This window comes from Artemia sp. Qi Xiang Cuo, chromosome 13, assembly GCF_049724085.1.
Source record: "Artemia sp. Qi Xiang Cuo chromosome 13, ASM4972408v1, whole genome shotgun sequence".
In the NCBI taxonomy this organism is placed as follows: domain Eukaryota; kingdom Metazoa; phylum Arthropoda; class Branchiopoda; order Anostraca; family Artemiidae; genus Artemia; species Artemia sp. Qi Xiang Cuo.
In genome coordinates this window covers 70,076,456-70,091,353 of record NC_142806.1, presented here as the reverse complement: position 1 = coordinate 70,091,353, position 14,898 = coordinate 70,076,456, and the positions used below count along the sequence as shown (strand labels likewise).

At 36.6% G+C, this 14,898-nt stretch overlaps 1 protein-coding gene across 1 annotated transcript in view; it reads right to left on the bottom strand.

Annotated features, from left to right (window-relative positions):
- Window positions 1-14,898, bottom strand: part of LOC148945598 (uncharacterized) — a 240,017-nt gene that overhangs the window by 176,790 nt on the left and 48,329 nt on the right. Inside the window, exon 3 of the mRNA XM_089098857.1 lies at window positions 2,618-2,773. Within this exon, the coding sequence (XP_088954983.1) occupies window positions 2,618-2,773 (156 nt within the window). The remainder of the gene's footprint in view (window positions 1-2,617; window positions 2,774-14,898) is intronic.

The window sequence follows — 14,898 nt, the reverse complement described above, 5'->3', positions numbered from 1 at the left end:
GAAAGTCAAACTTTAGCGTAAAGAGCAAGGCGTTGAGGAGGGGACAGCCCCTTTCATATACGGAATAATTTCTGTTCGTTGTAAGTTTTAATGTCGCTCCTTACTTTCAGTTAAAAACAACTTGTTTTTTTAATTTACATTTCTGAACGATTTTGAATTAATGCAGGTTTTGATTTTGGCTAACCGTACATGAATAATCAAAACAAAATTTGCATACTAAGTTTACATTTATTTGGTTGAATGGCTTTTTCGGAAGTTGTTTAATCTTATTTACGAACTTTTCTATTAGTAATAAATATAAGTAACTTACGAATTACCTTACGTAACGAACTTCTATATTCATATATTTTTAATACGTATATTTGGGAGGTTTGCCCCCTAGTCAATACCTTGCTCTTTAAGCTGAACTTCGAATTTTGTTCCAATTCTTTAAAAATGATCGCTTAATCACAAAGGCCGTTAATTAGAATAAATAGCTCTTATGATAGTACTAAAAAATCTTTGGCTTAAAGAGAGAGGTATTGACTAGGGGGGTGAACCCGATCATATACGGAATATTTTCTGTTTGTTTTAAGTTTTGATGTTGCTCCTTACTTTCAGTTGAAAAACTTTTTTTTATTTAATTTCTGATCTTTTTTTAAATAATGCTGGGAAATCCTGGCGCCCCCTTCATATCAATGTCCCTTCCCCCATGAAAACTTCCTTCATGGAAAGATCCTGCCAAACAACCCTCGACCCCCCCCCACGACCAGAAAAAATCCCCCTGAACACGTCTGTATACTTCCCAAGAACCAATACTATATGTTAACATTGGGTAAAGTTCGTAACTTTCAGCTCTCCCCCCGGGGACTTCGGGGGATTAAGTCCTCCTAAAAGACATAGTTATCATATTTTCGACCATGCTGAACAAAATGGCTATCTCAAAATTTTGATCGGGTAACTTTGGGAAAAAATGAGCGTGGGAGGGGTTCTAGTTGCCCTCCATTTTTTTGTCACTTAAAAAAGGCACTAGAACTTTTAATTTCCGTTCCAATGAGCATTCTTACGATATTCTAGGACCACTGGGTCGATACGACCACCCCTGGAAAAAAAAACAAATAAACACGCATCCGTGATCTTTTTTCTGGCAAAAAATCTTCCACATTTTTGTAGATAGGAGCTTAAAACCTCTACAGTAGGGTTCTCTGATACGCTGAATATGATGGTGAGATTTTCATTAAGGTTCTGTAATTTTTAGGGGGTGTTTCTCCCCTTTTCCGAAAATCAGGCAAATTTTCTCAGGCGCGTAACTAAACTTGATGGAACTTATAGATTTGAAATCAGCATTAAAATTTAATTCTTTTGATGTATCTATTGGTATCAAAATCCCGTTTTCTAGAGTTTCGGTTACCATTGAGCCGGGTCGCTCCTTACTTACAGTTCGTTACCACGAACTGTTTGATGATTTGACTATTTTTTTATCTTTTTCTCTTTTTTTTCGTTGACAAAGGCCCCCGGATGTGGAGCTAAATTATTCGGATTTTTTTTTATTGATTAATGTTGTTTGTTTTTTATTCTTTGTCACTCCTGTCAGTCCATCTCAAGATTGAAATAGACTCCAAGATTGGAGTTGGAATCAATCCAACTCTCAAGCTGGCTGGAATACTTTACCTGAGCCTCCTAAAATGTGTCATTCTTTTGGTACCATCAAAAAAACTGTAAAATATTTTTGATTTCTGATTTTTTTTTTTATTTCATTGATGTCACTTATTTTATTTTTGTCATTGATGAATAAACTAATTCATTGATGAATAAGTGACATTGATGTCACTTATTTTACTCATTTAATATCTCCATATAGTGTAGTCTCAGGGCCAAGCAGGAAATGTAGGTTTCTATTGTTAATCGCGTATAACACTTCACATTGGCTGGGTTTTCGGTTGGGTCGCAGTTCATCATTTTCTATCTTAGTGTGCATGTTTAATTGTGTTTTTTCCCCTCTTTTGCTCTTCTTTTCTCCCTGGATTTCTAACCACAGAGCGTTTCAGGGGCATATATTGATTTTATTTGATAGTATTGTTTAACTTTGTTTTCAAATAAAGCTATGTATCTGTTCATTTCTCTTATTTAGTGAATTACACAAACATTATTATGTTAATAGTTTTTATGCGTAACTTTAAAGCTAATGTTTATATATATATATATATATATATATATATATATATATATATATATATATATATATATATATATATATATATATATATATATATATATATATATATATATATATATATATATATATATATATATATATATATATATATATATATATATATATATATATATATATATATATATATATATATATATATATATATATATATATATATATATATATATATTCAGAATCAGCATAAAAGGCAGAATTTTTTATGCCTATCTAACAACTTTATTTTAAGAGTTCCAGTTAATATTGGCACTACTTTCTCTTTAATTTCAGTAAAGTCTACTTACTGTTTAATTAAAGGCAACCAAAAGTCCCTTTTATTCAGTTTAGTATTTCATTTAGCGTGATGTTTGCGGACCAGATTTAAAGACATGCCACAAAGAGTAATAAATTGGGTAATAAACTTACAGTATGTGATAAAAGCCCAGATGGTGGAACCTAAAAGGACGCAAAAAACAAGAATCAGCAATATCCAAAGCATAATTTTCTTATTGGCCGAAAACCATGATTGCCTTGACTTAGTGTGAGAACCAAATTCATAATCAAAGCTTCTTCTGCCTGCCACTGAAAAGGAAAAGAATCGTCTTATTTGTGGTTTTCTACCAATAAATTGAGCTGGGTTTGATTGTAGGGTACTAGGAGAGAGAGGGGGGCAAGTTGTATTCAAATGGAGTTTATCTATTCGAAAGGTACATAATTAAAGTGTGTATTATACTGTGTTCCGACCGTTTATAGCCTCTAAATCAGTGATGCCATTTGCTTACATTCGCACTATATATTGCAATTTTTCCCAAAATGCTGAATAGACAGTACAGGTAAGAAAAATCTTCTGACTTAAAAAAAAAACAAATCTCAACCAGCTTTAAACTCAGAGGAACAATGCAAATGAGATCCAATTGTTTTAATTGGTAACGTGGCCACTAACATAACCATAAATTTTCGCGGTTCAACGTAGTAACACCGTGGTAACACCGAAAAAATGTGATACTGCCCTAAAAACTTCATAACTTTGAAGCAACCAGTTAAAAAAACTTTTTTGCTGAGGTACTAATGAAGCTACTTTTTATATGACCAGTGGCGGATCCAGGATTTTTTTTAGGGGGGGGGGCGAAATAGGTTGATCCGATAAAATTTCGTTAGGAGCAAGTTTAATTAACCCATATTTGCACTAATTAAGTAAATTACACTACTTTAGACTATGTTAGGGGGAACGCGCACACCCTCGCCCCCTCCGAATCCGCCACTGGATTTGACAGGAATTATCTATAGCCTAAATTGTAAACTTCTGGTAAAGATAATGCTACCGTATAATGCATAAACACCGAGAATCCGGGTTTTAGGTCTAGTCAGTAAGTTTTATGGTTTATTCTAGATAGTGAGTTTTATTCTAAGAAATGGAGTTTTTGATTTGTTGATGTGCAATTCAATGGACCTTGGAATTGATTGTATATTGAATTTCTGAAGTGTTTATAGTTAGTTCCTGTCTTGTCTTGGTGCTGTCAAGCTCTTGTATAGTATTTGTTTTGTACAGTAAAACACATAGTTTATAGTGAAAGAGACTCCTCCACCTCCTCCACGAGAACCCATAACTAAATGATTCGGCTACGTTACCAAAACGCTTAGGCACCACAATTGCTTGTGGTCCCTTGTTAATGCAAATGAATGATGAGAGAAGGTTCCGATTGGTTTCAACTTTCAGTAAAGTTTTACCTGTGAATTTTGGTAAAATGGATAATATGTCCAGGGAGCTTTATGGGGTTGTACAAGCGGTGAAGCATTTCGAATATTACATTTGGGGTCGAGAGACTCACCTTCTGGTTGACTGCAAGGCTTTAACATATTTACGACGCTGTAAGGATGTGTCATCAAAATTATATCGTATTGCTTTAATTCTGGACAATGAATTATTCCATTGGTCTCACCTTCCTGGCAAAAATCATTCTGCTGACTTGCTATCTCGCCCTGATATTCTCGAAGAGTGCCGTCCTCTTGAGTTTACGGAAGAAGAGGCAGAGTTCGTAGCGCCTGGTGTTGGGATTGAAATAGATTATCTCGGATTAGAATTACCAGAGTTAGCTCGGTTTCAGAGAAGAGACCCTGAGTTAAAGAGTCATTGAGTATCTTGAGTCAAAGAATTGGGGGGATAATTCTTTGAATGGCATTTACGCTGGGATACGTGGTGCTGAGACTGGTGAAGGGGCGGACGTAAGTCGACCGAGGGACCAGCTTCTAGATTATAAGGAGGAACCTAGAAGGAGTGCAGTTCACGGGATCCTGGATCAGGAAGGACTTGGCGCGGAATGGGGTAGGCAGTGGATCACCAAGCCTCAGAAATCCTGCAGGTAGCGCGCCTAATGAGAGAGATGCAAATTTACCGAAAGAGAGCAATGCAAATTTGGGCGACAAAGAGAATATTTCATGTGTGACGAGAGATGCAAATTTGCCGAAAGAGAGTAATGCAAATTTGGGCGACAAAGAGAATATTTCATGTGTGAAGAGAGATGACGGCATATGTTCAAAGAGAGCGAGAGACTTACCGTTGTGGTTGGTTCGAATTTTCGACAGTTTATTTATGAAGGATGATGTTCTTTATTGCTATCCGGTAGGAAGCGTTGGCAATGAAAAAGGTACCCTAGAACATCTAGAATTGTCTTGCCAAGCGTCCTAGTAGATTCCGCAATAAAGCTATCGCATGATCATTTACTTACTGGTGGACATATGTCAGCTGAGAAGACATTAAAGCGAGTTAGTCGAATTTTCGTTTTTGAGGACCTTCTAGACCTAGTATACCTAGAAAGGTAAGTAGACCAATAAAGTCAAGAGGATTTTACAAAGAATATTAGGAAATATAATTTGGTAGAGATAGTGATGGGATTTTTCTGCAGATTATTCTTTATAGAATAGAACATTGGAATTTCTTCATTTTTTTTTGTCAATTGCAATCTATTTTTTTTTTTGGAAGGGTGTATTTGGAAGTTCATTTTGGGATCTGCTGAAAGCTCATCAGCTGACAGTTAGAAAAAAAAACAAAAAAAACAATTGAATTGAAAAAAAAAAGAAAGGATAAATACCTTGACTTTGTTCCTTGGAATATTTTAAAATCTTCATTTGTTTTTTTTTTAATATATGAATGGTTGTCTTCATTGACTGACATTGATTGTAATGGTGCTTTTGATTTAATGTCTATTTACTTGTTTAATCTGTACTGTCTATTTATTAATTAGGTGTAGGGAATGCGAGTTTTCTGCGAACAAGATTGCAAGCGTGACTCAAGACAGAGCCACTTTATCTAAATAGTCTTATGAAAATTTTAACCCTAGAAATGTGAAAGAGATAAGTGATCGAAAATTCACATTTGGAACCATGAGAGAACTACAAGAAAAAAGTTTGAAACCATCTACAGTAGGGTCACTCCTTCGAGACCCTGTGAAGTAATTCTGAATAATATAGAATTTTCTGTCCATAGTTTTTTTTTTCTCCTTTTAGTTGGTTTTTATGTTGGTGTCGGGTGGCTTAAACAAGGAAACTCATAGTGTTTGGAAAATTGTTTTTGGTAAAAATAATTTCAAAAAGGGGGGTGAATCTGTAAACTTCTGATAAAGATAATGCTACCGATTAATGCATAAATACCGAGAATCCGGGTTTTTAGGTCTAGTTAGTAAATTTTATGGTTTATTCTAGATAGTGAGTTTTATTCTAAGAAATGGGGTTTTGATTTGTTGATGTGCAATTCAACGGACCTTGGTGTGATTATATATTGAATTTCTGAAGCGTTTAACAGTTAGGTCCTGTCTTGTCTTGATGCTGTCAAGCTCTTGTATAGTATTTGCTTTGTACAATAAAACACATAGTTTATAGTGAAAGAGACTCTTCCACCTGCTCCACGAGAACCCATAACTGAATGATTCGGCTACGTTACCAAAACGCTTATCAAAGAAAACCCTTTATCAGCAGAAAGTAAGGTTTACAAAATAATGAAATAATTCTTCAGAGCTAAATCGTAGGCTGCGCAATCGCGCTGCCTAAGTAAAGAACGATGTTGGCACAATGTATTATTTGTTATTATTTTTTTTTTAGACCAGGGCACTTCGTATGGAAGAAGCTGTAGCATAAACTTGGAAAAGGGCTCACTCGATTGGAAATCGGAATGGCTAGTGCCCTTTTTAATAGTCAAAAGTGATTGGAAGGCAATTTACACCCCTCCCATGCCAACCATTTCCCCAAACACATACAATTAACATTTTGAGAGATCCATTTTGTTCAGCGTAGTTGATTTCGAGATAGAAATTATGTTTTGAGGAGGACACTCCCCCATAGCCCTCGGGGCAAGGGTTGTAAGTTATGCCCTGGGTGCATACAAGGTTCTTATAGAAAGCGTTGTCGTGGAAACTTCAAAAAATGCTCATTCGATTGGAAATTCAAAGGGCTGGTGCCCTTTTTAATTGTCGAAAGTGATTGGAGGATAACTAATCCCCCTCTCACGCCCACCGTTTCCCCAAACATTTCCAATCAAAATTTTGAGATAACCAATTTGTTCAACGTAGTTGATAGTTCTGGACATTAGGCCTTTGAGGATGACAACCCCCCCTCCCTACAGCCCTCAGGGCAAGGGTTGTAAATTATGTCCCGGTGGCATATAAGGTATTTTATAGAAAACCGTTGTCGTAGAAACTTCAAAAAGGGTTCATTTGACTGGAAATTGAAATGGCTAGTGCCGTTTTTAATAGTCAACAGTGAATGGAAGGCAACTAACACCCCTTCCACGACCACCATTTATTCAAACACATCCAATCAAAAGTTTGAGATAGCAATTTTTTTCAAAGTAGTTGACAGGCCGGGAAATTATATCTTTAAGGGCGAAACTCCCCCCCAGCCCTCAGAGCAAGGGTTGTAAGTTATGCCCTTGGGGCAAATAAGGTTTTTATTGAAAGCTTTGCCATAGAAACTTGAAAAACGGCTCATTCGATTGGAAATTCCAAGGGCTAGTGCCCTTTTTAATAGTCAAAAGTGATTTGAGGGCAACTAACACCCCCCCTCCCCTCTCACGTCTGCCTTTTCCCCAAACACATCCAATCAAAATTTTTAGACAGCCATTTTGTTCCATGCAGTTTAAAGTTTTAGAAATTAGTTCTTTGAGGACGATACTCCCCTCAGAGCCCTCGGGTAAGGGTTGTAAGTTATGCCCTGGGGGTATATAAGGTTTTTTATAGATAATACTGTCGTAGAAACTTCAAAAAAAGATCATTCGAATGGTAATTAGAAGGGTATTTGCCCTTTCTAATAATCGAAAGTGATTAGAGGATAACTAATACCCCTCTCACACCCACAAGTTCCTCAAAAACATCCAATCAAAATTTTGAGATAGCCATTTTGTTCGACGTAGTTAAAAAGTCCCGAAATTAAGTCTTTGAGGATGAAAACTTCCCCACAGTCCTCAGGGCAAGGGTTGTATTATGCCCTGGGGGCATATAAGTTTTTTCTTATAGAAACCGTTGTCGTAGAAGCTTCCAAAAGGAATCATTCGATTGAAAATTGAAACAGCTAGTGCCCTTTGTAATAGTCGAAAGTGATTGGATTGCAACTAACCCCCTCTCAAGGCCACCTTTTCCCCAAACACATCCAATCAAATTTCGAGATAGCAATTATGCTTAACGTAGTTGAAAGTTCTGGAAATTAGGTCTTTGAGGATGACACCCCTCCCCAGCCCTAAGGGCAAGGGCTGTAAGTTAAGCCCTGGGGGCATATAAGGCTTTTTTTTATAGAAAGCGTTGTCGTAGAAACTTCAAAAGGGCTCATTCGATTGGAAATTGAAAGGGCTAGTGCCTTTTTAATAGTTGAAAGTGATTAGAGAGCAAGTAACGCCCCTCTCACGCCCACCATTTCCCCAAACACATCCAATCAAAATTTTGAGAATGCCGTTTTGTTTAACGTAGTTGAAAGTTCTGGAAATTAGGTCTTTGAGGATGACAACCCCTCACAGCCCTCAGGGCAAGGATTGTAATTTATGACCTGGGAGGATATTCGGTGTTTATAGAAAGTGTTGTTGTAGAAACTCAAAAAGGCCTCATTCAATTGGAAATTGAAAGGACTAGTGCCCTTTTTAATAGTCGAAAGTGATTGGAAGGCTTGACATTTTTTTTTGTTTTTTTTAGACCAGGGCACTTCGTATCGAATGAGTTGTCGTAGGGACTTCGAAAAAGGCTCATTCGATTGAAAACAGAAAGGGCTAATGCCCTTTTTAATAGTCGAAAGCGATTGGAGGAAAAACATCCCCCATCCCACGCCCACCCTCCCATTTGCCCATTATGTTTAAAAACTAAATGTTGCATTTTGATTGAATCAAAATGTACTGTTTTAATGCTAATTCCCAATAAGGCATCTCAGTAGTATCCCAAGAACGACTGAGGGTATTATGTTCAAACTTTCGGCGCTACTTCTGCTCTTAAAAGTTAACCAAATCAAAATAGCGCAAGTTTATCCAAGCTATCAAAAAAAAGTAAACAGATTTTTTTGCGAATGGTATCAAGTTTTCTATTTGAGGTCAACTAGAGGATGTATGAAACTAAATTAAACACTACTATTTGTGTCCAGCTTTTTAAGAGGGTGTATGTTGTTAAAACCTACTGAAAATTTTTCTCCAGCATACAAATAGCAGGCCAAACTATAAAGTCTTAAAAAACGAAAAGATTTAAAGTATTATTTTCTTTTTCCCTGAAAAGACTATGTCAATATAAAACGAACAGAAATTAATTTTAAAAACAATTTCCACCAAAGTAAATTTTTCGAAGAAAATTAAAGAGTTAAAGAAAAATTAAATTAAAATTAAACTAAAAATGAGGAAAAATAAAGTCAAATAATCTACCACAAATGAAACTACCACAAATCAACATCGATAAACAAATAAAACCCAAAACGAACAGAAATTACAATAAATAACCGAGTCAAACTCAAAACGAGCAGAAATTAACATGAGTAGGGGTCAAAATCCCTATGCCTTCCCATGGCCAGAACTTAAGTTGCACTTTACTGAAAAAAAAATACAAATGAATGTGCATTGTCAGTTTAATATATATATACTGATATTTAGTAATCAAAATGTTAATATTGTTTGATTTATCAAAGTTATCAAAGTATTTGATTTTATTTTGCTCATTTTTGGTTTAATGGAGTTCTTTACTTTTCTTTGAAAAACGTATTATGTGGAAAATTGTTCTTAATTAATCAAATATAAATACATAAGATATGGTTATTAGTTAAACAGCGTAGCCGTGGCCAACATTCATTGCCGTGATAACAGCAAGAGATGGAAATTCGAGAAAAAAAAGGTTCCGTTATAGGGTCGTAAGACGAAAACGTAAATTTTTCTAAAGATTTTGAAATTTCAATCAATTTCTGAAAAGATCCTGAGATCTTTGCTCCTGAATTAAGTAGAAATTTAATTAGAAAATTAGATTTCTAGGAAATAATTCTGGAAAGATCTTCCTGGAAATACCAAATTCCTAATTTTAGTTTTCTCATTAAACTGTCGATTTTTACTAGTGAGGAGAAAGGAGGAGAGTCTCCAGGAACTTTTTGATTTTGATACTCTTTTTGATACTCTTTTTGATACTCTTTTGATACTCTTTTGGATATCTTGAGGAACTTTTTGATACTCTTTTGGATATCTACCATAACAGGTTGTCATTTTAAAACCAAGATTGATAGGAAACAAAAGCTTTGGTTGGTTTAATGTAACCCTGTCTCAGCTCAGGATTTGAAGAGGGAGATGGTCCCCAAGTTCTAGTCATCAGAACTTCTAGAAGGAATGGTCTAATATTTACCAATTTGCTAAGGAACATTAGGAAGCGTTCTATTGGTACTTTTTGGAAGCCCAAATCTGAGCATCCCTCTATTTAGTGGCAAATTGGTTTCTTAAATTTTTGCCATTAAGAAGTCTAGCAAAGTGAGTCATCAGATCTAAATCTGAGTAATTTCTGCCCCAATTTCTGCCCCAATTTGACCTTTTGATTGTTCTGACATCGTCCATAATCTGTATCTACAAGGAAAAGCAGAATGACAGGGAAGCAGAAAAAAGTTTTTCAAAGAAAAGCAAAGATTTGCATTAAAGCAAAGACAACAAAAAATTAGGTAGAATAACAACCATAGGTAGCGCAATAGCGCTACCTAAGTATGGAGATATGTGGGCACAATATGTTTTGTTTTTCTGACTAAGCCACTACGTATGAACGGATTTGTCGTAGAAACATCAAAAGAAGCTCATTCGATTAGAAATAAAAGTTCTAGTGCCCTTTTTAAGAGATAAAAGTAATTAGCGGACAGCCCCCTCCCCCATGCTCATTATTTCTCGAAATATATCCTATTAAAATTTGAGATAGCCATTTTGTTCAGCATAGTCGAAAGATCCAGTAATTATGTCATTGATGATATCAACTCCTATAGCCCTCAGCGGAAGGGCTATAATCTATACTAGTTGTTCATTGTTAACATATTAATTAAAAAAACTTTTTCCAAAAAATAAGTTTTTCAAAGAAAAGTAAAGAACTCCATTAAACAAAAAATGAGCAAAAATAAAATCAAATAATCTACCAAGCTCGAAACTACCACAAATCAGCATCGATAAATAAATGAAACCCAAAACGAATAGAAATTAAAATAAATAACCGAGTCAAACTCAAAACTCATTTTTCAAAAGTCTTTGAAAAACTTATATACTGATATTTAGTAATCAAAATGTTAAAATTATTTGATTTATTAAAGTTATAAAAGTAAAAACATTTATATTTTTTTCAGTGAAGTGCAAATTTTGTTCTGGCCTTGGGAAGGCATAGGGGTTTTGCGCCCAACTTATGTTAATTTTTGCTCGTTTTGAGTTTGACTCGGTTATTTATTTTAATTTCTATTCGTTTTGGGTTTCATTTATTTATCCATGCTGATTTGTGGTATTTTCGGGTTCGGTAGATTATTTGATTTTATAATTGCTAATTTTTTTGTTTAATGGAGTTCTTTACTTTTATTTGAAAAACTTATTTTGTGGAAAAAGTTTTTTTAATTAATTTCTGTTCGTTTTATATTGACATAGTATTTTCAGGGAAAAAGAAAATAACACTTTAAATCTATTCGTTTTTTAAGACTTTATAGTTTGGCCTGCTATTTGTATGCTGGATAAAAATTTTCAGCAATTTTTAACAACATACACCATTTTAAAAATCTAGACACAAATGGTACTGTTTAACTTAGTTTCATACCTCCTCTAGTTAACCTGAAATGGAAAACTTGATACCAAACGAAAAAAAATCTGTTTACTTTCTTTGATAGCTTTCTTTGATGAGCCCTTTCTGAATTTTCTACGACAACGTCTTACATAAAAACCTTATATGCCCCCAGGGCATAACTTAAAACCCTTGCCCTGAGGGGTGTGGCGGAGTATCCTCCTCAAAAACATATTTTCTATCTGTAAATCAACTACACTGAACAAAATGGCTATCTCAAAATTTTATTAGATGTGTCTGGGGGAATGATGGGTGTGGGGAGGGGGGTTAGTTGCCCTCAAATCACTTTCGACTATTAAAAAGGGCACTAGCCCGTTGAATTTCTAATCGAATGAGCATTTTTTGCAGTCTCTACGACAATGCCTTCTATAAAACATTATATACCCCCTGGGCATAACTTAAAACCCTTGCCCTGAGGGTTGTGGGGGAGTGTCCTCCTCAAAAGCATATTTACATCGGGAAATCATCTACGCTGAACAAAATGGCTATCTCAAAATTTTGACTGAATGTGTTTGGGGGAATGAAGGAACTGGGGGGGACTAGTTGCCCTCCAATCACTTTCAACTATTAAAAAGGGCACTAGCCCTTGAATTTCCAATCAAATGAGCCCCTTTTGAAGTTTCTATGACAACGCCTTCTATAAAAACCTTATATACCCCAGGATACAACTTAAAACCCTTGCACTGAGGGTTGTTGGGGAGTGTCCTCCTCAAAAACGTATTTTCTATCAGGAAATCAACTACGCTGAACAAAATGGGTATCTCGGAATTTTAATTGGATGTGTTCGGGAGACTGATGAGCGTGGGGGAGGGGCTAGATCCCTTCCAATAACTTTTGACTATTAAAAATGGAACTAGTTTATTGAATTTCCAATCGAATGAGCCTGTTTTGAAGTTTCTACGACAACGCCTTCTATAAAAACCTTATATGCCCCCACGGCATAACTTAAAACCCTTGCCCTGGGGGATGTGGGGGAGTGTTCTCCTCAAAAACATATTTTTTTTATCTGGAAATCAACTATGCTGAACAAAATGGCTATCTCAAAATTTTGATTGGATGTATTTGGGGGAATGATCGGTGTGGAGGGGGGGGGGGAATAGTTGCCCTCCAATCACTTTCGACTTTTAAAAAGGGTACTAACCCTTTGAATTCCCAATCGAATGAGCCTGTTTTGAAGTTTCTACGACAACGCTTTCTAAAACACCTTATATGCCCCCAGGGCATAACTTAAAACCCTTGCCCTGAGGGTTGTGGGGGAGTGTCCTCCTCAAAAAGACATTTTCTATTTGGAAATCAACTACGCTGAACAAAAAGGCAATCTCAAAATTTTGATTGGATGTGTTTGGAGGAATGATGGGCATGGGGGGGGGGGGGCTAGTTGCCGTTCAATCACTTTCGACTATCAAAAGGGGCACTAGCCCGTTGAATTTCCAATCGAATGAGCTTTTCTTGAAGTTTCTATGACAACGCCTTCTATAAAAACATTATATGCCCCCTGGCCATAACTTAAAACCCTTGCCCTGAGGGTTGTGGGGGAGTGTCCTTCCCAAAAACATATTTTCTATCTGGAAATCAACTACGCTGAACAAAATGGCTATCTGAAAATTTTTAATGGATGTATATGGGGGAATGATGGGCGTGGGGGGAGGCTAGTTGCCCTCCAATCACTTTCGACTATTATAAAGGGAACTAGCCCTTTGAATTTTCAATAGAATGAGCCTGTTTTGAAGTTTCTACGACAACGCCTTATATAAAAACCTTATATGCCTCCAGGGCATAACTTAAAACCCTTCCCTGAGGGTTGTGGGGGAGTTTCCTCCTCAAAAATGTATTTTCTATGTGGAAATCAACTATGCTTAACAAAATGGCTATCTCAAAATTTTGATTGTATGTGTTTGGGGGGAATGATGGGCGGGGGGGGAAGCTAGTTGCCGTCCAATAGCTTACAACTATTTAACTAGGTACTATCCGAGTGATTTTACAATATAATGAGCCATTCTAGAATTTTCTACGACAATGCCGTCTACAAAAACCTTATTGGCCCTAAGGGCCTAACTTACAACACATGCACTGAGGGATTTGGGGGAGTGTCCTCCTCAAAAACACATTTTCTATCTGGAAATCAACTACGCTGAACAAAATGGCTATCTCAAAATTTTGATTGGATGTATTTGGAGGAATGATCGGTGGGGGGGGGCAATAGTTGCCCTCCAATCACTTTCGACTTTTAAAAAGGGTACTAACCCTTTGAATTTCCAATCGAACGAGCCTGTTTTGAAGTTTCTATGACAATGCCTTCTATGAAAACCTTATATGCCCCCAGGGCATAACGTAAGACCCTGGCCTTGAGGATTGTGAGGGATTGTTCTCCTCAAAAACATATTTTCTATTTGGAAATCTACTACGCTGAACAAAAAGGCAATCTCAAAATGTTGACTGGAGGTGTTTGGAGGAATGAGGGGCATGGGGGGGGGGCTAGGTGCCCTACAATCACTTTCGACTATCAAAAAGGGCACTAGCCCGTTGAATTTCCAATCGAATGAGCTTTTCTTGAAGTTTCTATGACAACACCTTCTATAAAAACATTATATGCCCCCTGGCCAAAACTTAAAACCCTTGCCTCAAGGGCTGTGGGGGAGGGGCTCTCACAAAAACTATTTTAAAAACTGGAAAACGACCCCCAGGAAACAGCTGGCACTTAAAAGTTTTATATTGTATGTTTGGGGGTGAATGATGGGCATGGGAGGGGGGGGCTATTTGCCCTCCATACACTTTCGACTATGAAAAAGGGTACTAGCCCTTTGAATTTTCAATAGAATGAGCCTTTTTTGAAGTTTCTACGACAACGCCTTATATAAAAACCTTATATGCCCCCAGGGCATAACTTAAAACCCTTCCCTGAGGGTTGTGGGGGAGTGTCCTCCTCAAAAATGTATTTTCTATCTGGAAATCAACTATGCTTAACAAAATGGCTATCTCAAAATTTTGATTGTATGTGTTTGGGGGGAATGATGGGCGTGGGGGGTGGTTATTTGCCCTCCAATCACTTTCGACTATTAAAAAGGGTACTAGCCCTTTGAATTTCCAATCAAATGAGCCTTTCTTGAAGTTTCTACGACAATGCCTTCTATAAAAACCTTATATGCCCCCAGGGCATAACTTAAAACCCTTGCCCTGGGGGATGTGGGGGTGTGTTCTCCTCAAAAACATATTTTTTTATCTGGAAATCAACTAGGCTGAACAAAATGGCTATCTCAAAATTTTGATTGGATGTATTTGGCGGAATGATCGGTGGGGGGGGCGAATAGGGGCCCTTCAATCATTTTCGACTATTAAAAAGGGTACTAGCCCTTCTTATTCCCGATCAATTGAGCAGTTGATGAGGTTTCTACGACAACACCTTCTATAAGAATCTAATAA